We start from the raw sequence: 25,218 nt of genomic DNA, 5'->3' as shown, positions 1-25,218 counted from the left end.
CGCAGTCGTCTCCTGCCGCGTGTGGAGTATGAAGACATAGACACATTTTTCTTCAAATGTACTCTCTCCTCTTCTCTAGATTCGCTCAGGCACCATCTGGGCTTACCTACTGAGAAAAATACCCATCCCGTCTTCTCTCCAGGGCTGGTGGCATGTGCTCTGTGTCCTTTCCCGTCTCTTCTCCCCAAATGCCATAAGTTCTCTCCCAGCATACAACAGTGTAGCCACAACCCTGGCTCCTGAGATCTCCGGACCCAGTAATATCAGGATACCCATGATTCTCCAAGCCTTGCTCACAATGCCCACCCATGCAGGTGGTACATGGGCCTCTAATGTCCTTGTCCCCTGGCTCCTTTTCATAGAACACCCTTTGTCTTTAAAACGTTGCTGAAATTGTCGTGCCCTTGATTGTCCCCTGCCCCCTTAGAAATCCTTCCTTTTCTGTGACGTCTTGCCCTCTGGTATTTTCACCGAGGTCTAACCACAGCCAGGCAGGACAGTATATTCGGTCCCTCCATGCTTCCTCGTTTGCCTGTGACTCATTGTGTGCAGGGAGTCTCAGATGTCTGTAGCACGATCAATAAAAATCCAGAGACAGAAGTTGGGGTTCAACCTAAAGGTCAGAAAAACAAAACACCAGTCACTGGCTCTTACCTCGACCTCAGTCTGAATTGGCGATCCTGCCTCCAGGAATCTCAGAATGAGGCTGAGTCTGAGAGCTGTCTCCTCCCGTCTTATATTCCTCTCTAGGGCTGGGATTAAAAGCATGCCCCCACTCCCGCCCGATTTCTATGACAAACTAGTGTGGCTCCTGGGATTAAAGGTGTGTGTCTTTGCTGCCTGGTCTGTAAGGCTTATCAGTGTGGCTGTTTTACTCTCTGATCTTTAGGCAAGCTTTATCTATTAAATACGAATGAAGTATTACTATAGTTATCATTTCATCTCCTGTGTGTAGCTGCCTCGCGTTGCTGATGTTTTAACAGATGCTTAAGCCATGATTCTGCTTTCCTTCCTGTCACCAGCTAGGACTTAATGAAAGCAAACTCTGTGTTCCCTCTCAAGTAGAAACCTGCTTTTGATGGTGCACTTTCTAATGAGTTCTTCCAGCCATAGAAGAAAATATTGCTTTTTAAAACCATTACCTCTCTGGTCCCTAGCTAATCCCATGCATCTGTCCACCTAGACTCAGAGATTATTCAGGAGCTGCCTGTGGCTGCCCTTCCCCTCATTTTATATCCATCCCCTTCTAAGGAAGTGATGCCTCTGACCACATTCCTCACAGTCACAATAAATAATAAATCATAACAGAAGGGAAAGGAAACATGAGTAAGGCCATACCAGACATGTAGACACTCAAGCACGTATGAAGTCATCTCATTTTGTGGACATCAGTTAGTATATTTTCTGTTTTTCTCAGTCCATTTTCTGTTGTTGTAACAAAATACCTGAGGCTAGATTGTTTATAAATGGTAGAGATTTATTTAGCACTCGGTTCTGGCGACTGGGAAGTTGAAGAGCTGAGCGCTGACATCTAGAGAGGATGTTCTTCCTGCATCGTAACATCGCAGAGGGCATCAGGGGGCAATATAAGCAGATTTACCAGAGAAGGATCACCTCTATATCAAAGCCATCCGCATGACAACCTATTGCAAGAAATCCACAGATGCATGGGAAGAAAGTGTATTTTCTTAATTTATTAAGGGATGAAATAGGGAACATGTACACTCATGGATACGGTGGGAAGGGACACCATTGCCTCTTCGTTCCGTGGAGGGATGGAGAAGGCTCTGGACCAGGTTACCAAATGGCACATCAAGCCTTCCATGTCCAAAAGAGAGAGTGTGCGACCCACCCCCGCCTCAGTTCTTATTCGATCATGTATCAGAGAAAATCACACCCAGGGCAAGTCACCTCCAAATGTCATTGGCTAAATAGCTCAAGCTCCCAAAAACATTAACCCTGGAGTCCATGAGTAGGTTAATCCATTCATGAGGGCCGAGTCTGCATGACCCATTCACCCCCAAAGTTTCCATCTCCAAGCACCAGTAACACACTAATTGGGGATTAAGTTTCCAACATAGAAATCTGAATGACACAAACCACGGCAACAAACACTTGGTGCGCTTAAGTGCTTTCTGTGTATCTACGAAATAGATCTTATTATCGTCACAACTTCACAGATGAAGAAACAAAGCCAGGAAAGGTAAATACCTCCCCAGTGATCCAAAGTCCTTAAGCCATACAGCTTGAGTCTGCCTCACATCGAAGCCAGTGTATATAATGACTTCAAAAATAGGGAGACTTGATTAACATAGCTGATTGCATGGCTTATAAGTATAGCTTGTGGTAGAATATTTATAACTACGCTGTGTATACATCACAAAAACACAAGTGGCTTACTAAGCCTCGGTTTAGACCTAACCCCCTGACATGTGCATCCAAGAGAAGGCTGTTCACTGCAGATTTATTTAGCTCTCTGCAAAAGGACGTGGACATCCTATGACAAAATCATGGACCAACGAAGAATAGACAGTTCTAGAAAGACGGACCTGAAGCACAACCCTACCACAGACCTACAAGTGTAAGCCTGTGCTTCGTGAGGAAGATGCTGTACTGACGGGCTGGTAGGAGCAGACACCCTCTACTGAAGAATCACAAGCAGCTGACTGATGTGTCAGGGTTAGGGGTTCACGGGCAGCGCAAGTTATAAAAAGGAAATGGGAGAGGTAGGGAAAGCATTTTTGCTTCTTACAAGCCTTTGAAGACCTTGTTTTCAAAATAAATAAATCGAGATCCAATCTTGAATTACTCAGCTTCTCACACAAACTACATATATTTCGTAGTTTGTTTTAAGGCAGAAAATCGCTACAAATAGAACGTGGGTAGGATTATGAGAATGATCTCCCCCCCCATTTCCATTTATCGTCTTCATTTAGGGCTGTGCTTACCGCTCACCTCTGATATGCAAGTTCTCCGTGCAGTTTTGGTGATGAGCCATTGCGATCCTTTCCAGCATGAGAAAAGGAAATGGGTTCCAGAATATGCTGCTATTCTCAAAACTTGGCAAATAAGCACACTGAGCAACAGTTCGTAAGCGTGGGCATATTTAAAGCCGAAGTTCTCTGGCATGAACAGATCAGCAAAACACAGCCCCAGAACAGAGTTGGAGCTGCAAATATGGCGGCTGTGGCCAGGACGTCAAATTCAAGAACCGTCTTCAGACGGGGACCGACCAATGTATTTGCAGTGGAATAAGTATTCTACAAGCAGGGTGTTTGTAAGGTGATTGGTGGATTTTAAAGAACACCCCCTGCCCCCCCAAAAAAATCCTATTTATTTGGAATAAATTTGCTCAGTAGGAAATGACTGAAGCTTGAGTGACAGGCATTCCAGGTGACACCAAGAATCAAGCCACCTCCTGATCCTGCTTCCCAATGGATCATGTCTCCGCCCACCACCCTAGCCACAATAACCGGCTTCCAGAACCGTGTTCCCTGCCTCGAAAAGGCATGTGAGAAATACCTAAGAAGTGACATGGCCAAAGGCAATTGAGAATTGCGTCCTCCACTTCTCTGGGCTTGGTTTCCACGGCGAAGAAGGCCCACGTGTTAAACTCCTAACAGCTTCAGTGGCTCACGAAGCCTCCTGAACTTGTTTTCTCATTTGTAAAGCAGGCAGTCGCCGCCTGTACAGGTGGCGAGACATTAATGCGATGAATTATGCATGAAGCCGGGCCCATAAACTAGTCGTATATGAGTTTTCAGCCATCACACTATGTATCATCTACTCATTTCAGTGCTCAGCAGTTTATTTATTTCAGTGAGAGAAGCCGAGGAGAGCAAGCGCGGTTCCAGAACCTCCTATGCCCTCAAACATGTCAAGTGTTTCCTACAGCACTGTCCCCTGGAGTGGTTTCTATCCCCACCCCTGGAACATTCCTGGTTCCCCCCCAGCAGTCTCACCACCCACCGAATGGTTCAAACCCTTCCCTGGTCTACTCTGAGCAACTGCGAATCCTTCTGTCTGTGCAATTATTTTTACGTGTCTTGCATATTTAAGTAGAACAGGCACCTACTGTGAGATTGAGGAGGGGCGGTGCCCCGGTTGGTTCTCCTGTGTGTCGTGCAGGCCAGGAGGCTTGCTTGGTTAGCGTGCCTGGCTCGTGAGCCAGGAGTGATGGCAGCAATGTTATCTCTGGGTCCCACATGACCACCCCTGAATGCGCGTCTCAAATCTGGACTCCACTGCTGAGGTCCTAGGTCATCTTGAGCCTCGTCTTTCTCCCTAGAAACAGAGCGTTAACAAGGAAGGCAGCAAGCCCTGCCCCCAGGGTGTGCCGTGTGCTACAAGTCTATGCTGGTGCTGTCTTCATTGGGCTCCCCCTCCTCCTCCCTGCAACCCTCTTCTTCCTTCTCTCCCCTCAAGCCCAGTTTCCCAGAGTCCCCCTCTCCCTCCTACCCTCCTACATTCCATACTCACCGGCCCTGCTATTTCTGCTGCCTAGATAGTTCTCCGAGCCAGCGGCTGTCTCTTCCCATCGCCGCCATTCATTTAGCCATTCAACAGCTGTTTGTGGAGCCCCTACTACACCCTGCCGCTCCGCTGGACACTGACATACAGTAGTGAACAAAGCTTCTTCCTAACTCTCGCCCTAGTGAGTTCTCATTTCCTGGCCTACATAGTCACCCCCACCCCAATCCATTCTCAATATTAGCAACAGGGTTATGGTCACAAGCCAGCTCCGGCCCTCTTCCTTTTGGACCTTCATTTCCCTTCAGCCTCACCCTAACGCCCACGGCTTGTGTTCACTAAGTAGTTACTCTCTGGCCAGCAGCCTTCCGTACCCTTCTGACACTGTAGAATTTACAGTTGAAGACCACCGTCCTGGTAGAAGACCCTTCGTCTGACTTGGCCCACCCTTGTAGCCCCCCTGTCCTACCACAGGCACAGATAAAACCCCTCTCTACAATATCTGTTAGCAGATATACTTTTGGGGCAGTAATATGCTTATTCACTTCTGTTCCTCTGATCTCACACACAATCTCTCTCTTCCTGAAAGCTCATTCCCTTACTTCTCCGCCTGGAAAGGCTCCCGGCCATCCCTGAAGTCTGTCTCCTCCTCCATGAGGCCATCCACAGACTCCCACCCCACCGAAGCCTCTCCCTACTTGCTGTGAACCCACTCCCTTCAAATGTCTGTCTCGGTACCCCGCCCCCCCCCCCATCCTGCCTAAGACCGGGAGCTCCTTGCGGCTATGATTTTACCTCATTTATTCCCGCATGCCCTCTCAACAACTTAATGCCACCTGACGTACTCATCTTCAGGGTGGGGGCGGGGTTGTTAAGTGGAGGAGGGAACAAGTGTAAACACTATTATTTGTTCTCCGCCAAGGCACCACACTCAGAATAGAATTTACCGGAGAAAACGTTGACACGCAGAGTGGAAAGAATTCTGTCGAGTACAGTGACTAGCTTTGACACACCGAGCTTTGGTTCTTTAAACTGGCTATTTCTTTAGGGGTTCTATGTGTTAAGCCTCGAAGAAGATAGAACTTTGTTCTTTGTGAAATTGGGTCTTGGCTGGCCTTTTGCGTTGTGAAGGTGGATAAGGGTAGTAGCGAGAACCACCGTCCTTTAGAGGCTGTCTCTCTCGTCTGCATCATTTGAGTTCCATAGAAAATGATTGTAAGTAAAGCAGAACTTCTGTCTAAACCGTAGCTCAGGATCCAGTGAGCCTCCTGGATTCGGAGTCTCTGCTAACGGAAGGGCAGACGCGTAGAATTTCTGCAACTTGAAACCCAAATTATCCAATGTTCCACAGCATCTGGCTGTGGGAAACGAGACGCTAGACCAAGAAGTAGAGAAACAAGAAGCCACCCCACTTCCCGAAGTGCAGGTCTGCGGTGACTAAGGGACAGACGATACTTGACACAGATTGTGAACGTTACTTTTTTTTTTCCTTAATGAGGGTGGGGCTGAAATGATGAACCTGCCACGGGACATCTGTTTCTCTCGTTCAGACGTCACTAAAAATTTCTGCATGATAATTTAATCATCAAGTAAACAGAGCCAATCAGACAAAACCTATCTCTTGTGTTGCCTTGTCGATCAGTTCGGCTCTTCCAGCTTCCAAATAAAGTAACCAGAGACATACTTGTATATATTAAGATAGTAGCTGTTGGACCAGAGCAGCCCCTGGCGCAGGTTCTGGTTCTAGACGTTAGTCTTTATTTTATTATTTATTTATTATATTTATTAAGCCATTTCATACAGAAGGAAAAAGATGGACAATAAAAGTAAAGGAACTTTCTTCCTGTAAAAACCCTGTAAATGTGTGTCGTGTTGCAGTCTAAGGTCCAGATAGTCTTTTTACAGGTTTTGCATGGCTAGAGATTTTGCAATAGCTATGTAACCTACTTGAGAGAGAGAGAGAGAGAGAGAGAGAGAGAGAGAGAGAGAGAGAGAGAGAGAAAAGAATGTTGGAGAAATTGCATTGTATTTAATTCCTAACTAGATGAAGAATTTTTAAAATCTCAGATTCATGATTCAAATGATTCAGTTTTTGGTTTGTTCAAACAGTCTTTTTTTTTTTTTTTTGGAAACAAGAACCAAGCCATTATTATGTAAGCCTCATGTGGCTTCATCAAACCAGTCTGTGTTAATAATGCTTGTGTCTGCACAGTTGTGTTTGGAAGGGTAGCACCTAGTTTTTTCCTCGGTGGTCTTCTTAATTAGCTTCTCTCAAAGGCAACATCTCCCCACAGACACTCCAGCTAAGCCTCCCGCAAAGATTTCTATAGCTTCCTGTGGTTTTCCCACAAGAAGCCTTCAACACATTCTGTCATGTTCAGGAGATAGAAATATCATTTTTAATAAACCCCCGATCAGAAAGAAGGCTAAATATAAGTAAACATGAAGAACTGCTCGGGAGAGGAGGCCACTTTTGTTTCAAGGAATTAAATGATGAGAAGCATTTATCCCCAAGCAAAGTTAGTAAATTCTTTAAAGGGCTGAGATTCCAGGGCTAGGGCAATGGTCCAGCAGTTTAGAGCACTCGCTGCTCTTCCAGGGGAACAGAGATCAGTCCCCAGCATCTGTGGTCAGATGCCACCTAGCTGCCCAGAATTCCAGTGCCAAGGGATCTGACACACCCGTTCTGTTCTCAGAGAACACCTATGTGCACATACACACACACACATAAAGAATTATTTTTCTTTAAAAGAACTTGAGACTAGGATAAGTCTGTGGCAAAAGGTGCTTTTCATACATCATAAGTGATCTTTGGGATTTAAATTCTCAATGAACAGTCACGATTGCTCGAGTTTCAGAAGATTTTAACCACGGGTAGGCGAAACCATGGTGTGATCTGTAAGTGTGGTCTAGCACTGTGACCTTCTCATTGATAACCAAACATTTCATTGATGTCACGTGTGACTGGCATTCATTAGTGGCGTGCTCCATGCTGCCGTCATTCTATCGCGATACAAGTGTGGATCACCAGATTTTCTTCATATGCCGTTTTTCTATGTGACTCAGTTTCCAAATTGTCTTGAAGTGAAAAGTATTTCCTCACTGTGTGAAAGAGGTACAACTAATGAGCTTAGTGACAGTCAGATGCTGAGCTTTTTTAAAATCAAACACTAATCAAACATCACATTATTTTCATTGGAAACTTGCAAGTAGTAATCAATTATATTGGCAAGCAGGGATATTACTTTGCCATTTGATGGTTCAGCAGCTACTTAACAAGAAATGGGTGCTTTTCTTTCGCTTGTCTGTATTGGAATCATAAGTTTGACCAGGAAGCTTACAACCTGATTCAATATTTCATATTGCCTATCATGATTATATATTAAAAATAGGAAACCCATTTGGTCCAGCAGTCTTCTGGGTATTTAAAGGAATTGAAATCAAGACCTGATGTCTGTAGTTGAGATCTCAGTAGTGGAGGTGTGGAATCAGTCAACCTCTCTGTCCACTTGTGAATAGATTGTAAGGTGGTGGCTCTGGTTTCAGAAAGACCTCCTTATGCCCAAATCCATCAAGTCCTGCAAACGAAATATGCGCAGCTGTTTATATGTCCATCATCACGCCATGTTCTATGTGTTTCCCAGAACACGACTAATTTGACACAGTTACTCAAAAGTCTGCTGTTCTGAGATTCCTTTGTTTTCATGTGGTTTGGTTTGGTTTTAAGCAACCTTCTACTGTGCTCTATGGAAGGACTGCAATGTAAGTGATACTCGTTTCTGCCTTCCAGAAGGTTCAGACCTCAAGAAGGGAACCAGTAAACACTCAGCGGTGCCACCTGTGGTTTGTAGGGGTGGGTGGCGAAGGGGATTGGTGGAAGCTTCCTTTTTCACGAAGTACTCTTTGAACCTGGTATTGAAATGCTAAGAGATGTGCAGGGTTTTCCCAGAGCGAGAAGAGAAGGCCCAGCTCAGGAGGAGGTCAGGTCCACTGGAGTCCCCCAGAAACTAAAGGAACCTGGGATTGGTAGCACACACCTTTAATCCCAGGAGCCTGGGGAAGATCTCTGTGAGTTTGAAGCCAGCATGGTCTACATAGCAAGTTCCAGGCCAGCCAGACCAACATAGCTAGACCTTGTGTAAAAAAATGAGCATCAAGGACCTGACACACTTGATTGCAGATGAAGTGTTTTAGAGTTCAAAGCAACTTCCAGTTCCCTCCTCCGTCATTCCTTTTCTGCCTGTGTAACTGAGACAGCTGATGGCGGAGGTTTTCACCTTGTCCACCGCGGAGGTCATCATGAACACTCATGACAGCGGGCCACCCCTCTCATCAAGATGGGGCCAGCACGGTCAGCAGCCAGTGGCTTGCCATCTGTTTGAGGACTCCATTCTCCAGCTTTGTGAATCTTGGCTGGCCTAAGCTTAGAAAAAAGAAGAAAAATAAGAGGGGGGCTGCCAGTTCCCCCACCCGAGAACCCTTCATGACTGTCTAAGCTCTGTAAGTTGGAATTTGACGCAGCTAGTGTTAGCCTTTGCAATAGTGACAGCCAGCTGCTCCTGAGAATTTATGTATTAAAGCAAGGGTACTCTTCTGGGATACCGTGCAGTCCTCACAATTCTCTGCTATGACACTGGAGACAAATGGTCTTCCTAGGACCTGACTCGGATGCAATTCAGCACTCCAAATATCCAGGAATACGCTGCTCCTAGCCAAGAGAGGAGGATGTCAGAATGCGTTCTCAGCAAGGGTGGTAAGGACCCCAGTGACAGCCAGTAACATTTAAGCCCTAATACAAACTAATTCAATAATTGAATTAATTTCATGCATTCCAAGTGCATATCATCATAGTCGGGTTACTTAACACACCGCCTAATTATCTAAAGGTAATTGAGGCTTTTCTCATGTAAATATGCAACCCTGAATCATTAATGCAGCCCCAGAAAATTACCTTCATTTTAAAAAGTTTTAATTACCTGGGTCTCGTTACTGACAGCCGCAGATTCCAGATTGTTCTCAAGCATCCCACATTACCTTTTTTCTGGCCAGAGCCTACTGTTCTGGCAGGAAGCTGTTTTGGAAGGTGGTAAGCTGGGAAAGATGCGACAATCATTTCTGTAGTGTTTTATTTGTGGATAAACCTTGAGAGGACTCAGAACAGACTGTGGTGTCCATACAGTAACACAGAAAGTGTCAGTCGCAAGGTAAGCACCCGGTTTACATCTAAATGAGTCTCTCAGGGAGCCAACAACTCTTGAGCAGAATGGGAGGGAGCAGAGGCAGGCACGGGGCTGGTTCTTTCTTTAAAACCATCTCCCTTGAGCCCCAGAGAATGCTGGGAGAGAGTCAACAGCATACTGTGAAGAATAGAAAAAAGCATGCATTCTGGACGTCAGAACCATCTCGGTGTCCTGAGTTTGCTGGCAACACTCTGACAACTCCCTCAGCATCCTGAGCATGGCTGTCTGTTCCCTTCCACAAGTGTCACGGAATCAGCAGCCTCATCAGGCTGAAGTAAGGAGGTAAACAAGATGTTTTATAAAAATCATCTATGAATGTGTCCCTTGCTCCTGTGCTCTTCCCCCTAAGACTCAGTTCCTGTGTTCAGCTTCATGGAAGCCAGATGTCTCTTGAAATTGTTGGCAAGGGCCCATCCTCCCTGGTTCCATCCTACACAGTGCCTCTGGCGCACGGACACAGGACAGAACATTTGCCCCTCTTCGATTGCCTCATCCTGGCGCCAGCTTTGCCTTTCTCCCGTTGAGAGAATTTTGAAGTTTTGTATCAGCCTCCTATCGTATTAAATATACTTCACCGTTTCATGTCATTGAAAAATCTGATGTGGTTCTCCTATGCCTACTTTAATGCCATTAATAAAAAACATTGAATGAAGCAGAATCCAGGGCCACGGCCCTGCGACATTCAATCAGTGGTCCCCCTACAGGTTGTGACAGAGCCGTCAATCAAGCCTCCTGGGTGCCGCTGTACCCCCAGCTGTGAATCCACTTAATTTTTCACTCACAGAGCCCACCCGCACCTAGATAATGGAAGACTCTGTCAAGTGCTTTATCGGAAGCAAAGACACCGTATCTCTGCCCTTCACCTGGTCTGTCAGCTTCATTCTAATAACTCTGCCAGGGGGGAAGAAAAAGGAAATTAACATAGTTCAGCAACACTTATTTTTAATGAGATCCTTGAAATTTTGAACGGTGCGTGGCTGGTGATGCAGAGCTGTTGGCAGGGCACAGATTCGTGGCCAGCCACGGAGCTGCTGTGGAGCAGCCGTGGCATTATTTCAGTGAACCTGCTAAGTTCTAAGAGGGGGCCCAGCACTTCCAGTTCAGCAGCTGCATTTAATCAAAACATTGAGTGAAGTTTGCTGTCCGCCAAGACCCCTTTTTCTCCAGACACAGTGCTAAGTCTCATTGAATTCTGGTTTTTCACCGAGAAATAAGTACTGCTTTTTAACACCTTCATTTTGGATGAGCGTGGGAAACGCTGAAAGAGGTTAATCCATTGACCCAAAATCAGAAACATGACTCACACCCAAGTCACCATGACTCCGAGACCTGCCCTGAATAACTGTGCCCTCTCTGTGCCACAGGGGTGTTGGTCTTATTTGACTGAAGCGGGAACAAGAACATGTCATGCCTCCCAGTCTGTCAGTGTATGGTAGGAGGATTGAACACTGCGACCAAAGACTCCAGCACAGATCATCTTCAATATGTCCTTCCCTAGGGCTGGAGAGATGGCTCAGAGGTTAAGAGCATTGCCTGCTCTTCCAAAGGTCCTGAGTTCAATTCCCAGCAACCACATGGTGGCTCACAACCATCTGTAATGAGATCTGTGCCCTCTTCTGGCCTGCGGACATATACACTGACAGAATATTGTATACATAATAAATAAATAAGTATTTAAAAAAAATGTCCTTCCCTACTGTGTGGTACCCAGAAGGCTGACTTAGCAATGCTGCTTGTTAGCATGGTGAACCCAGTAGAAGAGGAATTTCTGAGGGTCGTTTGGGTTGGGATCAACGTGACCCCTGACAAAATAGTCTCTGTATTATGAGAGGCAGGATGCCTGAGGTTGTCACCAGCAACCCTAGCAAGGCTGGGTCTCCTCATTGGCTTTCCGGTCGTCTCCCTCCATCCCACATCCTCTCCCTTCCCTGACACATGCTTTCTGTGTTTAGGTGGATTAAGTTGTGGTCAGTCTTCCACCCTCTCCCAGTGACTCTTCTTGAAATAGAAAGCCACAGTGACTATATTTACTCTACCCTAAGACTGGAGGGTCTCATTATCACCACCTGTTACCCTAAAGAGAGAGCCACGTTGGCCTCAGAGATCACTGTATCCTGCAAACATACACACTTTGAAAGAATCAGCATTGTTACCAATGTGCGTTGGCTTGGAAGATTTACACCCTCAGGAAGATGCTCATTTACAAGTAATCAGTGCTAATTTATTGTACACATATAACAAGAAATATGCTCACCATCCATTAGCCTCCAGCTAAACAGCCCAGTGTCCAGAGCAAAGCTGCCCTCTGGCTCACGGTTCCCTTTATTCCCTTAAGATGTACCGAACATGTTATAGCTTGGATTGCTTCCAACTGACGAGTGGTATATTCCAGAATTACCGAGGTGTCTCTGGAGCAGCCCGAATTACATCTTTGAGAAATGACCTCATTTATACTGTCCTTTCTGAATACTATATGCATTCTCCCAGTATTTTTTTTCTAACAACTTTATTAAGCAATTTAATTACAGATCATAAAATCACCATTTAAACTCTACATTTCAATACGTCTCGGTCAACATACTCAGCATCACCAAAAAGCTTCTCATGCCTATTGGAAGTCAGTGGCTGCACCCATTTCTACACCAGGCCACTGAGTCACCATTTGTTACTGATGTGTTCGCCGATGGATGGGACATTAATCTCTTTGCAGTTCTCAGCTGTTCTGAAAAATGTCACTTAGATGTTTATGTGCAAGTCTTTGTACGGACATGTTTCCATTTCTCTTGTGTGAGCTTGCTGGGCTATATTTTTCTGAAAGCAACTGTGTCTCCTTTATATTCCAACTGGCCCTGTGTGGGCTCCCAGATTTACCAGCACTGGGCTTGGTCTGACATTTTTATTTCAGTCTTTCTAGCGGCTCCTTAGTGATCCCCCAGTTTTTGCTACTCTGTGAATCTCCAGGAGATGAAGATGCTGTGGGATGACAGAGGGGTTGATGCAAGAAAGGGGATTATAAGAAAGCCATCACTGCCGTTACCCTAGGGGTCCTTTCCCATCTTGAACTTGTCCTCGGGACTGACAACATCTACTTAAGAGCAAATTTTTGTTGAACCCTTATATTGTTTTCCCCAACACGTACGGACTGAATGTGTGAGTGTCAAATGCTAGCAAGCAGTAGTGTATGGGTTAAGTCCAATCCTGGGCTATGTTTCTGGAACTTTAATTCTAGCTACCATTAGATAGATTTTTATCTCCTCCTCAGCAAATTCTTTTTATCAGAGCCTCTGACAAGAAAAGGAATTTACAGGATTGAGTTCACTGCCACCTTTCACTGTTCTGTCTCTGATGGAAGGCGTTATATGCCACTAAGGTTACTGAAGAATGAGAAGACAAAGCAGAAAAGACCATTCATAAGCTAAGAACTGAATAAACCGCTCCTCGCTTACTGGGAATCGTCTCTTGAAGATTCAGTTTCTCTTAAAAGCCTCGCTTTGCAGATATGAGTATATTCTCACCTTTTGTATATTTCAGTTCGTTTTGTACATGCAAACCTTGGCTAATGAGCTCTGGTGACAATCATTTTAATTTTCAAACTGAGAGAGTCGATTGTGCTCTACAATTGATCTCAGCAAGTTGGGAAATACCCGAAGTAGCTGTAAAACCTTGCGTGGTTAACAAACCTAAGCAAATCAGTTGTCTCTGCTTTCTGAGATGCATTAACAAAAGCACAGAGCGATTCGCAGCTTCCACTTTCAAAAATGCCATTAGCACATCAGCACACGTAAATGACGGCCTTAGGGGTGGAGCATGACACCAGTCCCGCTTTCTACTTAAACTAGTTTTTCTTACAGTAACCGTGATGGTTGGCTTTGCACGGGGCAGCCCAGTTTTCCCTACGAAAAGCTAACTTGGCGCAAGGTGTACTTAAAAGTAACTCACAGGGAAATTAGAAACTGATTGGCTGGTTTGTTGTGGGTTCTTCTTCGTCTTCTAGAGCCCTGTTTATGGTAAAATATAATCAGAAAATTAGTGCCTTCATCAAGAGGTAATTCGGGGAGCTTTACAAATAAACCTGAGATCCCCATCGATTACAAAGAAGGCTTTGTACCTTCCGAACCCTTAAATGCTTTGAGGCAATTATTCCATTACGCTCTGTCTTTCTACGAGAAGATTATTGCATTTCCCCATGATTAGTATTTCCTGTTTACTGAGCCGGTCTGTCTTCAGAAGCACATCCCTGTTGCTCACTCTTTGCTCTCTGCAGAGCTGTATCGTCGGGAACACCTTTCCTTCCTGCGGGTTACTAGTAACCCTTGCCATCAGTCCTACAAACTGCTGTTGGGTAGCTACTTAGTAGGTGTGGTCTTGAATGGTAATAAACGAGGAAAGCTCGAGTTTGGGTTTTGTAGATGGAATGGTGGAAGTCAGGAGGAGTTAGAGCGGCACCAGGTGAGGAAGGCTTGCCTCTCTTCCTGTGAGGAGACTGGATGGAAATTAAGGTGCCAGAGCCTAAGAGTAGAGAATTCTCAAGAGCAGGAAAAAAAAAGAGACTAAGATAATGGATGCTTTCCTCTTTTTCTCTTTGTTTTTGGTCTTGTCTTGCCTGCTTTGCTAGTCCACCTTGGAAGGGATCAGAGATGAGGCCTTAGGGTCCACCTAGGAGGTGTACTTGTGTGCTAGATGCTGTGAAAGACCCTAGGGCCCAAGGGTACTTTGTGTGATTTCCCCAAGTTTATAGTGTACTTGGTCAGGTAAGATGTGTGTGTGGGGTGGGGGGGAGACAGAGATAGAGACAGAGAAATAGCTGTACATGTCAAGACTTGTATCTAGTGTCAACAATAGCCCACAAACACCAGGGAAGTTCAGAAACACAGTCTATATAATACACATTGAGAGAAGTTTTAGTTGGGTCTTGATTGCATCTTTGCAAGATTCTCTTGGAACAAGAGAAGCAAGCATGTTTTAGAACATGCAGAGGTGTGCATACAGGAAGCTAGAGACAATAAGAGAGAAATCTGGAGAAGTAAAAGGCCTAGTTCTTGATCTAAAATCTACCCAGAGAAATTCATAGCAACACTCTGAAGCAACAAGGATAGCACTCAAATATTGCTCCTGGGGTTATTTAAGGAGAAGAGAGAAAGTTTTAAGTTTCCATTATACCTAAACGGAAATCGTAGCAGAGCAGAGTGCCCCAGAGTCTCTAGAGCAGCTTCCTAGTCATCTTCACCCAACCCTCTGGAGTCCATTTAGGCTGGGAAGGCTGGGTAGATAGAAACATTTAGATGGATGGGTGGGTGGGTGGATGGATGGATGGATGGATGAGTGGATGGATGGATGGATGGATGGATGGATGGATGGATGGATGGATGAGTAGATGGATGGATGGATGGATGGGTGGAAGGATGGATGGATGGATGGATGGATGGATGGGTGGAAGGGTGGAAGGAAGGATGCGTGGATGGGTGGGTGGATGGGTGGATGGATGGATAATTGTGAGAAGAGAAATAGCTATACACACATTACACACACATATACTTCTCCACCTCATATTTAGTGTCCTAAAACCCTGCATGATTTCTCTCCTCTTTGTGGCTCACAGCTTATGTAACATGGTAATTGCATGTGCCGGATACCCAGTGAGTGCTCACTGAATGAGGTGTCTGATCTCCAAGGTGTAAAAGGCCAGGTAGCTGGGAAAACAATTCAGAATCAAATCTGATCCCTAGAGGACTTAAGCTGCATGCTCTTTATCGCATTTGTCCACTAAACCCAGACTCTAAAACACAACAAATGCAAGAGGTGACCCTGAGGAACGCGACGTGGGTGTGTGATTTCCCCGGGGAATGTGGTCCAGCCAGCAATGATGGGATTGAGATTTCAACAGACCGTGCAGACAGGCTGTTGTTGCTTGACGTCTCTCCGTGACTCACGTGCATTCTCGCGGTTTTAATTAGTATATTCCATATCGTGTCCACTCAAAATGACAATGTAGATGGAATTGGTAGGATAAGAGTATATTTTGAAGCATGTGGAGTACGTGATATTTAGAAAAGAAATACCAACAAAGGGATGGTTAAGGAGTTATGAAACTCTGCTATGAACCAGTGTACTGAGTTACTTTAAGTGTCTGTTCAGACTTGTATATGGAGAAAAGTTCCTTGACTTGATATGAAGTGAAAATACCGAGGTGAAAGGCGACCTTACAACATCACCGCGATAAAACATGGCTTCTCTGAACTTCTCTCGCATCTGTCGACACAGGGGGCAGCCTGGCGTGCATGCTAAATGTTAATAGCTTGGGGATAACTAATATGCTTGCTTTTTGTATTCTGTATTTCATAAAGTATCTAGAATGGGTAAGTAGCACTGTTATTATAATCAAAACATTGTTTAATTTTTAAAACGCAGACAAAGCGATGCATTACACCACATTAAATTTAACATGTTTAATTTAGATCACATTCATTTTAAAAAGAAAAAGTCTACACATACCAACTTTTAGCTCTACTCTGACATATATTCTGATGCGAGCCATTCAGTGCAAGGAGAATGTCATGATACTGTCTGTCTGACAGAATTCTCACAGCTATCCCTGGACTTATAAGTGACAGTCACATAATGTTACAGTGTTGACATCCAGCACGGATATTCTCCTACTGCCCAACCTTGGGACAGAGTTTCTGAGGCTGTCCTCTTTAACTGACAATGTAGAAAACTCCAGGAGGCCCATGGTGTTTAAACAGAATTCCTTGCTATGGACACAATGACCGATGTGATCATAACTGTCTTTCAAACATACCGTAACATCAGTCCCCTCTCCCTCTCGTTTCTGCCGTTGATTCCTTATCTATTTAGATCCGTTTCCTCTGGGTCCATGTTCCTCTGCAGTCAGGACCACTTTCTCATGTGTATGTAATTATTTTCTTCAGTAATAGTTTGACAGTTCATCTCTTTCTGCCCAGTCTTTTCGACCTTAGAAACTCCGTAAGTAATTTCCCTTTGGTATCCTCAAAATGATCTGTGACAAAAACCTAATATTTTGTTAGTTGAGCTGAATTGTCTCAATATCTTAAAATAACCAGATGCCCAAAATGTTTCCCTTGCTTTGTCTTTTTACTTTCATTAGGTCCAAAATAATGTTCCTAGGATGCTGTCAAATTCTCCTCTAAAACATAGCTACTGCTGGAGGCTTTCAAAGGAAGGTTGGCTTGCAGATCCTAGGTGTCTGGGATTTCACTTCTTCCGAGCTCCAATTACAAAGATGCGAGAAGCTGTTCTCATTCAAGCCAGACCAGATTGCCTTGGTCTTTTAAACCATCTTTCATTGGAATATTCTGTAATTGCTCTGCCAGTTGGATGTCTCTCAATCAACCTGAGAATTTTGAAGCCAAAAGTTACATGCCTTCTCTATTACTCTGATATTAGCTAATTTGGGTTGCATTCTGGGGAATGCTGGAAAGTTCTTGCTCTTTGCTCTTTGCTCTGAGACTTGTCAAAGAAACGAGTTGTTCTAATGCATTCAGGCGGTTGGGATTCATTAGAAGCCCCCGCTTCAGTACAATCATGCCATGATCCATGGCATGGCTGCGGCCAGAAAGTATGGAAGGAACAGCAGGAAGAGAAGCTTGGCGAGCAGTCAGTAGTGACTGAGGGCTGAGGAACCGTTCCAAGCCTTGACACCTGTGGGCAGCACGGCCCACGGGTTCCTCAGTATTTCCGAGTCTCAAGTTTGGCATCATGCAAATGAGAATACCTAGGTTACCTTAACAATTTGATGAGGCATGTGTGCGCACATATAGTACACTTGGCCTACTTTCTAGACCTGTGCAGGCACCGAGGATGCTGCCACAGTCTGTGATTTCACGTGTGTATCCATCCTCCTGTGTTTAGAAGGGCCTTGTTTCCTTGGTATCATCCATAATTTTTGGTTCTTACAATCTTTCAGCCTCCTCTTCTGCAAGATTCCCTGAGTCCTGAAGGGAGGCATTTGATAGAAACATTCCTTTCAGGGCTGAGTGTCCCAAGGTCTCTCACTCTCTGCACATCATCCAGCTCTTTATTCATTTCCCATCTACTGCAGATGGAAGCTTCTCTGATGCTGGTGGAGCACAATACTGATCTTTGAGTACAGCAGAATGTCTTTAGGGTCATTTTGCTGCTTCATTCCTCTAGTGAACATCAGCATTTGGTTTCCCCTAGGTCCCAGGCATATCTGATCTCAGGTTCTCGGCCACCTGAGCAGTATCAGGGCTGGGTTCTATCTCATAAAGTGGGCCCTAAATCATATTAGATCTTGGTTGGCTACTCCCATAAACTTTATGCCATTATTACACTACCGCATCTTGCAGGCAGGATACCGTGATAGATTGAAGGGTTTGTGACTGGATTGGTGTTTACCTTTCTCTTTTGGAAGTGTGCAGTGTACCTTCCAGTACCATGAATACTAGTCAGTAGAGTTGAAAGTTCTAGGTACAACTCTTGTTACACCCTCCTTTCTTCCTCCCTTCCTCCCTCTTTCCTGCCCTCCATGTGTGTGTGTGCGTGTGTGCGTGTGTGTGTGTGTGTGTGTGCGCCCGCGCACGTGTTTGAGAGAGAGAGAGAGAGAAGAAGAGAGAGAGAGAGAGAGAGAGAGAGAGAGAGAGAGAGAGAGAGAGAGAGAGAGAGGGAGAAAGAGATTTCTCTCTGTGTAGCCTTCTGACCTAGAGTCAAGAATTTACTACATAAAGTAGGCTGGCCTTGAACTCAGAGTGGTTCTCCCCCTTTGTCTATCAAGCACCAAGATTACTGGTGTGGAAACCACCACACCCAGCATCATGCCCTTCCTCCTTATCCTTCTGATGACCTTGGCCATCAAGGGCAACAATGTCCCCTTATGTTACTGAGGGAAAACTGAGGCCAGAGGAGACAGGTCACTTGTCTTAAACTTGAGTGTGAGAGAGGAAATCAAACACAAGAGTGAAATCACGGAGTTGTGGCTTAGTGTCAGTTTTTGGTTTGTTTTGTTTGTTTTTTTAGAACATAAATTGAGTATCTTTATTAAAGATACCCAAAGATCATTTCTCAGCAGTAGTCAGGGGCCCAGCGAAGCAACATGAGCCCTGGGTCCAATCACTTGCTGGGAAAAGAAGAAGAGGTGGGGATTTTAGGAGGAACAGGAATAATATCTGATAGAAGCTCTTGGCAAAGTAATAGAGAATAAGAATAAAGGGGAATCAGAGGGGGCTGATTCATTAGTCAAGGCACAGGCTGCTGCTCTTCCAGGGGTTGCAGGTTCGATTCCCAGCACCCACATGATACTTCACGACCATCTGTAACTCCTTCTTCTGGCATCCTTGGGTACCAGGTGTGCAAGTGGCACACAAATACACAGGCAGGTAAAAACAAAAACCCCACACACATAAAATAAAACAAAATGAAGTGTGTTTAGACTTGCAGACTGCCTTGGGAAAAGATGAGTGTTGTATGTTTTCTGAGATGGAGGAATCTTTGGTCCTGGTGCTCAGAAAATGAAACAGTACAAGGATATAAGGACATTTCTCTGGCTGCGGTAGGTAATGCTGCCTGTGAGTTATGAGCACAGGACTCTACTTCATTAGCATATTCATAATCTGCACGGAGGATTCAGTTGGAACGCTCGTCCATGTAGTGAAATGCCGAGCTGGCTAATAGAAATGCAGAAAGACAGCGCCAGGCCGCGTGAGTGGGCAGAAGGATGGCAGATGGGCTCCTGCGTGGACAACTGGAGGATGAGGAGTTTAGGGAGACGCGATCCAAACCAATCTCCCAAGACTACGGGGATTTGAACTGTCCACTCCAGCAAAATGAAGAGATTTGATGGCCCAATACGCACCTTTGTCTCATGTAGATATTCATGATCACCCTGCATCTAAAAGATCAGCCTTCCATCGGGCCGACAGGAAAGGAACATCTATAAAGAGGCCATTAAAAGCAGAAAACAGTACACCACTCACACTGACAGCCGTGGTTCACTGAATGCTGGAATATCCCGAGTCGTGTTTCTTCAGCATCCTTACGCCGCAGCAATAAAATGGGGGAAGGCGCAGGTGAAATCACTGCTAGGCGAGAAGAACTGTTTATCAAACGTCAGGATTCCTCAGCCCAGGGGAGTGAGAATTTATAAACCCACAGGGCCAGGGGACAGGTCATGCTGGTGCTCAACTTGATTAGCGTTTACCATGTGAAAGAATAGGACAGGGAGCTTTTTAAAACCTAAATGAAGGCCCGGCAAGGCAGCTTGGGAAATAAAGGTGCTTGCGGCCAAGCCTTACAGCCTGGGATCAATCCCCTGGAACCACATGGTGGAAGGAGAAGATTGGCTCTGCCAAGTTCTCCTCTGACCTCCACGTATGTACCATGGCACCCATATGCCCATATACACACACATATATTAAATAAATAAATAAATATTTTTAAAAACCTTAAACCTATATCAGTTAGGCCAAACAAACAACCATTAGGTAGCAAGCACCCAAAATTCAAGGCAGCATAATATATATTTTATATGTGAGTATATATTATATATATGTTGCATATATAGCTGAAATTTGTTATGTATGTTATATAAATATAATACTAATATTATAAATATATACAGTTTTATATAAATATTGCATAAATTTCAGTTTCTTTTCTGTAAATCTTGATAGGAATGGAAATAATTATTTATATAACTAAAAGCTAGGTATGTGTCAAGAGCTGTTTACATCCTGGGGCACACATAGACACAGAGGGAGAAAATGCTTTTATGATTGTAGTCATAATTTGGAGATATGCCCAAAATGTCATAGATTTGAAACTGAGTGAATGAAATGTACAGCTGGCAATGCTGCAGCATGCATGGGCAGCCCGTGTACGGCGGCTCTGTTGAACTTGTCCATACTGGGTTTCATGATCTAAGTGGATGGGGATGACTGACCAGGTCTCTACCTCTAGAGGGCACCAGATCTCATTACAGATGGTTGTGAGCCACCACGTGGTTGCTGGAAATTGAACTCAGGACCTTTGGAAGAGCAGGCGGTGCTCTTAACCACTGAAGCCGTGGCATTTACCGTTCAGACAGCCTGATTCAGCTCAGGAGGCAGAGGGTAATGACTGGCAAACATTACGGGACTGGACCGGGGCCGAGGCTCCCTTGGGTATCTCTTCCACAGATGCGTCTGCAGTCCTGCCCTCGAAAGTGCCTTCCTTGGACACTCAATCTACCCCTAGCACCTATTCTAACCCTAGCTTGCCTACTTTAATCCTCATCCAAGCCCAATCTCTCCTGTTCATTGAGTTCCACCCTAACCCCCCTCCCCTGCCTTGTTTCAAGGCTTGTCTGGTATGTTGCAGAAATAACAGTGATAAACAAGTCCCAAGGCTCTGCTCTTAGGGACCCCACGTGGGAGCAGCTGATGCCTAAACACAAGCATTCTGACAAAGTCATTTCAAAGAATGGCTTTAAAAAAAAAAAACCAAAACTGTGGTACAGTGAGTTTATAGAATTGTGGTACAGCATTTTTAGTGACGAGGTGAAAGCAGTTCTCTTCCTCAGGAGACATTTGAGGAATAGAGAGACAGAAGTACAGCTACTCGAAAGGCTACCGGTGCTGAAGCAGAAGGGGGTGTGGTTGGGGGAGGTGGGGGGGAGGGTACAGGTCCCAGGTGAAGACAAGTGTGTGCGTGCACACACATGAGTGCATTTGTGCATGTGTGTGTGTGCGCGTGTGTGTGTGTGTGTGTGTGTGTGTGTGTGTGTGGCGTGTTCAGGCATACAGGCAGAATCACTCAGGCCCCCATGACTGAGAGTCCAGTGTGAAGGGACACACTGCACCAGGTTCTTAGCCATGAGGCAAGGAGGAAGCTCACTCGGTCTTTGTTCTAAAAGCTTTAGGAACCCAGCGAGTTTTTAGGATGTCTTTGCTAAGGGCCGGTTTGTGTGTCAGGGGTCTCAGAGCCAATGTGCACAGTGAGATCTGGGCCCCCTTCGCCTTCTCCACCCAGGCTCACTGGCTGTTACTCCCTCCAACTCTTCTCTAGACCGAAGTGTGCCCCTGATTTCATACTGTGTCTCTCACAGGGTCAGGCTAATGTTGCATAAACCTCTTTGTACCATTTGTGTTGTAGGACATATACAAATTCTCTTCCCCCCACCTTAGATAAAAGAATTAACCCAAATGCATGTTGTTTCAGGTTTTAAAGATCAGTTTGATTGGCCACAGGAAACGCATTTTGGCATCTCTGGGAGACAGACTGCATGAGGAGCCTCCACAGAAGCCCCCTCGATCCATCACGCTCAGGGTAAGTGCCGCCACGTCCACTTTGCTCTCCTCCCTTCTCCTCAAAAAGTGTACTGTGCAGTAAAATGGCAGAAGCCGTGGAGGAGGAAATGCAGGCCGTTTTCCTCATCGCTTGCCTTATCAGTCTCCCTTTTGATTGTGTCTGGTTTTCTCAATATAAATAATTCAGAGATTTAGAACTACATTGTAAGGGAATTCAGTTTGTTTAACCACCATCTTCTAAAGACCACCCCTTCATCCCCAGACTCCCGCTCCCAAGAGAAAGGAAATGAGTTTTCTGTCAGACTCAAACCCACAGAAAAGAAATCGATCGGGAACTTCAGTTAAGTAAGAATCAATTTAAAATTAACCTCAGGGTCCTCCTGTTTTGCAAGAAATGAAAAATGACCATTTTTTTTACCCACTTCAAAAAAAATTTAAAAAGATAGACTCTAAAATTTTATTTAATAAACTAACAATTGTTTTCTTCAGCTATGTTTTTAGAAACCTGGGGTAGAGAAACTAGAGAGAAACCTGTAAGAGGTCAGAGCAAAGAGGAAACGTGAGAAGGAAAGACCCCAAAGAAATCAAGAGGTTGAGGCAGAGAGCGTAGTCACAGCCCCACCCCTCTTCCCAGAAGCTCAAGTGGGCTCTTCCAAAGTCCTTTAGAAAGCCCAGGTCTCCTTTGACAAGCTCAGGCCTACACTCACTTGCATCTCATTCCCACGGCAAATGTCAGGAAAGGCAGCCGGAAATGATGAACACAAACATGGGCCTCTGTGCATATGCTCCTGATGGGCCACAGTCAGTGTGACAGGGCACTGGGCAGGACAGAACCTTCCAGAATGGTGAGTCTGATTTAGATTACAAGAGGAAAGGGGGCCCATGAGGTGCAAGAATCCACAAGAGGAACTGAGTACCAGGAGCATCAGGATGAGCGAAGGTAGATGTAAGCTACTTCAGGGTTTGACGAGTAAGGAAAGCGGAGGTAGGATGCATATTTATCCTCCATAAGAGGCCTCCAGTCCATCAGAACAATTAAACTACAAAGGGCTCATTATCATGCCTCTCTCTTACTTCGTGGGAAGAGGGGAGGCGCCAAGCACCACGTGCGTAATCACACTGAGAGATCTCCTCAGGCGAGCCATTTCCAGTTTACACAGCTCTCTGGCCTTTCCCTTCTGAGCCCCTCACCCTGACTCCCAAGAAGAGACTTAATGAAATAACAAATTAAAGACTGGACGGGGCGGAGGGGGGCAGGGAGGGATTCTAGCCAAAGTGGGCCTAACTCTGCCAAAGGAAGTCAGGGGAAGAAGTGGCCTGCAGAATCTCATGGCTCCCATGTTTTTGTGGCTTGAAAAGGCCAGAGCGGCAGCCGCTGCCGTCCTTCACCCCGCTCTGGCCGGTCTGCAGCTAGGGCTGTCTTTGCTGTTGGAAAAGCATCCTCTGTCATTTATACGCATCGCTCCGCAGTCTGTACGTCGCGTGACATGCTATGTTGCCATACTGTGTCCACTCCCCAGCCCTATTGTCACACCGCACTTCGGTAGAGAGGGTCGAGACCCACCTAGTCCCACGTTAGCATCCACCGCAGCGAGGATGCTCCACCCACAGCCCCTCCCCTGGTAAACACGCGAGAGTGATGGGGTGCCCCCGCAGAGATGAACCTCTGCTTTCCTAGAGAGATCATCCGTAGTCCTGGTTAAAACAACAACAACATGTGATTCTTTATACCTTAAGACTTTGACCTGAAATCAATGGGAGGCAGGAGTATTGACTTGATGACACCATCTAGTAGAACATCCCAGCAGATGAATGAGAACTACTCCCGCCCCACCCCCACCCCCACCCCCCATCCTCCTACCCCCGTAGCTTGTTGTGTTCGCATTTTCACAGTTTTTGAAACCAAAGGCTGGCCCCCGCGAGAGCATGGTATTTACTTCATGATGTATTTCCATTCAGGAAGCCAGTGGTAACCACACTCCTCCTCAGTTGTCTCCATCACTTAGCCAAAGCACTTACACTACTGGTGGCTCCCTAGACGTCCCTCACATTATCATGCAGGGCGATGCAAGGCGGAGAAGAAACGAAAACTACTTCGATGATATCCCCCGGTCAAAGCTGGAGAGGCAGATGGCTCAGGTAAGGTGTTCGTTCGAAGCCTCCGTGATGTTCTTGCCTTTCACCCACAGCAGGTCATGCGGCTAGATACTGAGCAGTTAGCTCCCCGCGGACGCCCGCTGGCCCGCCACGCCGAGGTTGACCTGTGCTGTTTTATAGAGCGTTCTGCACTCTGTGCTCTCTGGAGCTAGCTGGAACCAGCCCCCTCGAGGAGGTGGATACACACGCGTGTTGTTGAAACCCCTTCTCAGCCAATTAGCGGGAGTCATTGCATTATCCCACGTTATCGCGATGAACAGTTAGAAATAACAACTCTGCTGGCACAAGTATTTGAAAAGAGAGATCTGTCAGTCAGCCCCTTCCCTCCTCGGGACAAATGTCTACTCAGCTGTGTCCCTGGATCTCTGTTCAGAACTTTGAGTCAGCCATAGCTAGACGGCGACATATCCATGTCAGGTGGGCAGCTGGTTCTGCACCTCTACCCCTCGTTGGGTGGCTGTGGGTAGAATCAGCTCTTCTCATTGGAAGTTGAGCTCGCAGCTCCGAGCCTTCCTCTGCCTCCCACACATTAGCTGGGAACTCAACGGTGAAAATTTGACTATAATTGTTTTGCCTGAGTCGTTAATTTTTTTCTCAACTGTTTAGTGAGATTGTTGTGTTTTTTAAAGTCTTTGGAAAACACTCTATATTGTAACTCAAGGAAGAAATATGTTGCGAGAAAGTTCTAGAAACCACGATTGTACTGCTTACAACAGCCTTGGTGAGAGATGGCCTGCAAGGTTGTCTCTCAGTACTAAACTGTTCTCAGGGGTGGCGGTGATGGGGCTTACGGTTTTTGTAAATAGAATGGACTATGGGAGAGGGGAGAAAAGGATAAATTTTCCTGTTCTCTGGGGTTGGGTAATTTATCTGTAAATCTGCTGCTGTTTCAGATGAGATTCTTTTAAAGAGGGAGGATGGAGGCTTCCTCCCGCAAGCCTTTCTTGCATTTCCTGCTCTGAGTATTTGTGGGACACATGTGTGGTTCAATATATCTAATGGAAACACCTCAGAGACGTGGTTTGCAGCCTTGAACCACGTGGTCTTTAGTCATTAAAATCCAGTCATTT

The 25,218-nt window shown here is 45.5% G+C and overlaps 1 protein-coding gene across 27 annotated transcripts in view; it reads left to right on the top strand.

The window, feature by feature from the left end:
* Anks1b (ankyrin repeat and sterile alpha motif domain containing 1B) overlaps positions 1 to 25,218 on the top strand; it is an 867,834-nt gene that overhangs the window by 769,750 nt on the left and 72,866 nt on the right. For 19 of the 27 annotated variants that reach the window (XR_012908611.1, XR_012908612.1, XR_012908614.1 and 16 more), the window contains 2 exons: positions 21,903 to 22,010; positions 23,951 to 24,130. Coding sequence is in view for 22 of the 27 variants with exons in the window: in XM_075954275.1 (XP_075810390.1) it covers positions 21,903 to 22,010; positions 23,951 to 24,130 (288 nt within the window). In the remaining 5 variants the exon portion in view is untranslated. The remainder of the gene's footprint in view (positions 1 to 21,902; positions 22,011 to 23,950; positions 24,131 to 25,218) is intronic. The other 8 variants (XM_075954277.1, XM_075954274.1, XM_075954273.1 and 5 more) reach the window with 2 other exon arrangements.

Source organism: Microtus pennsylvanicus, chromosome 20 (assembly GCF_037038515.1).
Source record: "Microtus pennsylvanicus isolate mMicPen1 chromosome 20, mMicPen1.hap1, whole genome shotgun sequence".
In the NCBI taxonomy this organism is placed as follows: Eukaryota; Metazoa; Chordata; class Mammalia; order Rodentia; family Cricetidae; genus Microtus; species Microtus pennsylvanicus.
This window is presented reverse-complemented; position numbering and strand designations above follow the sequence as displayed.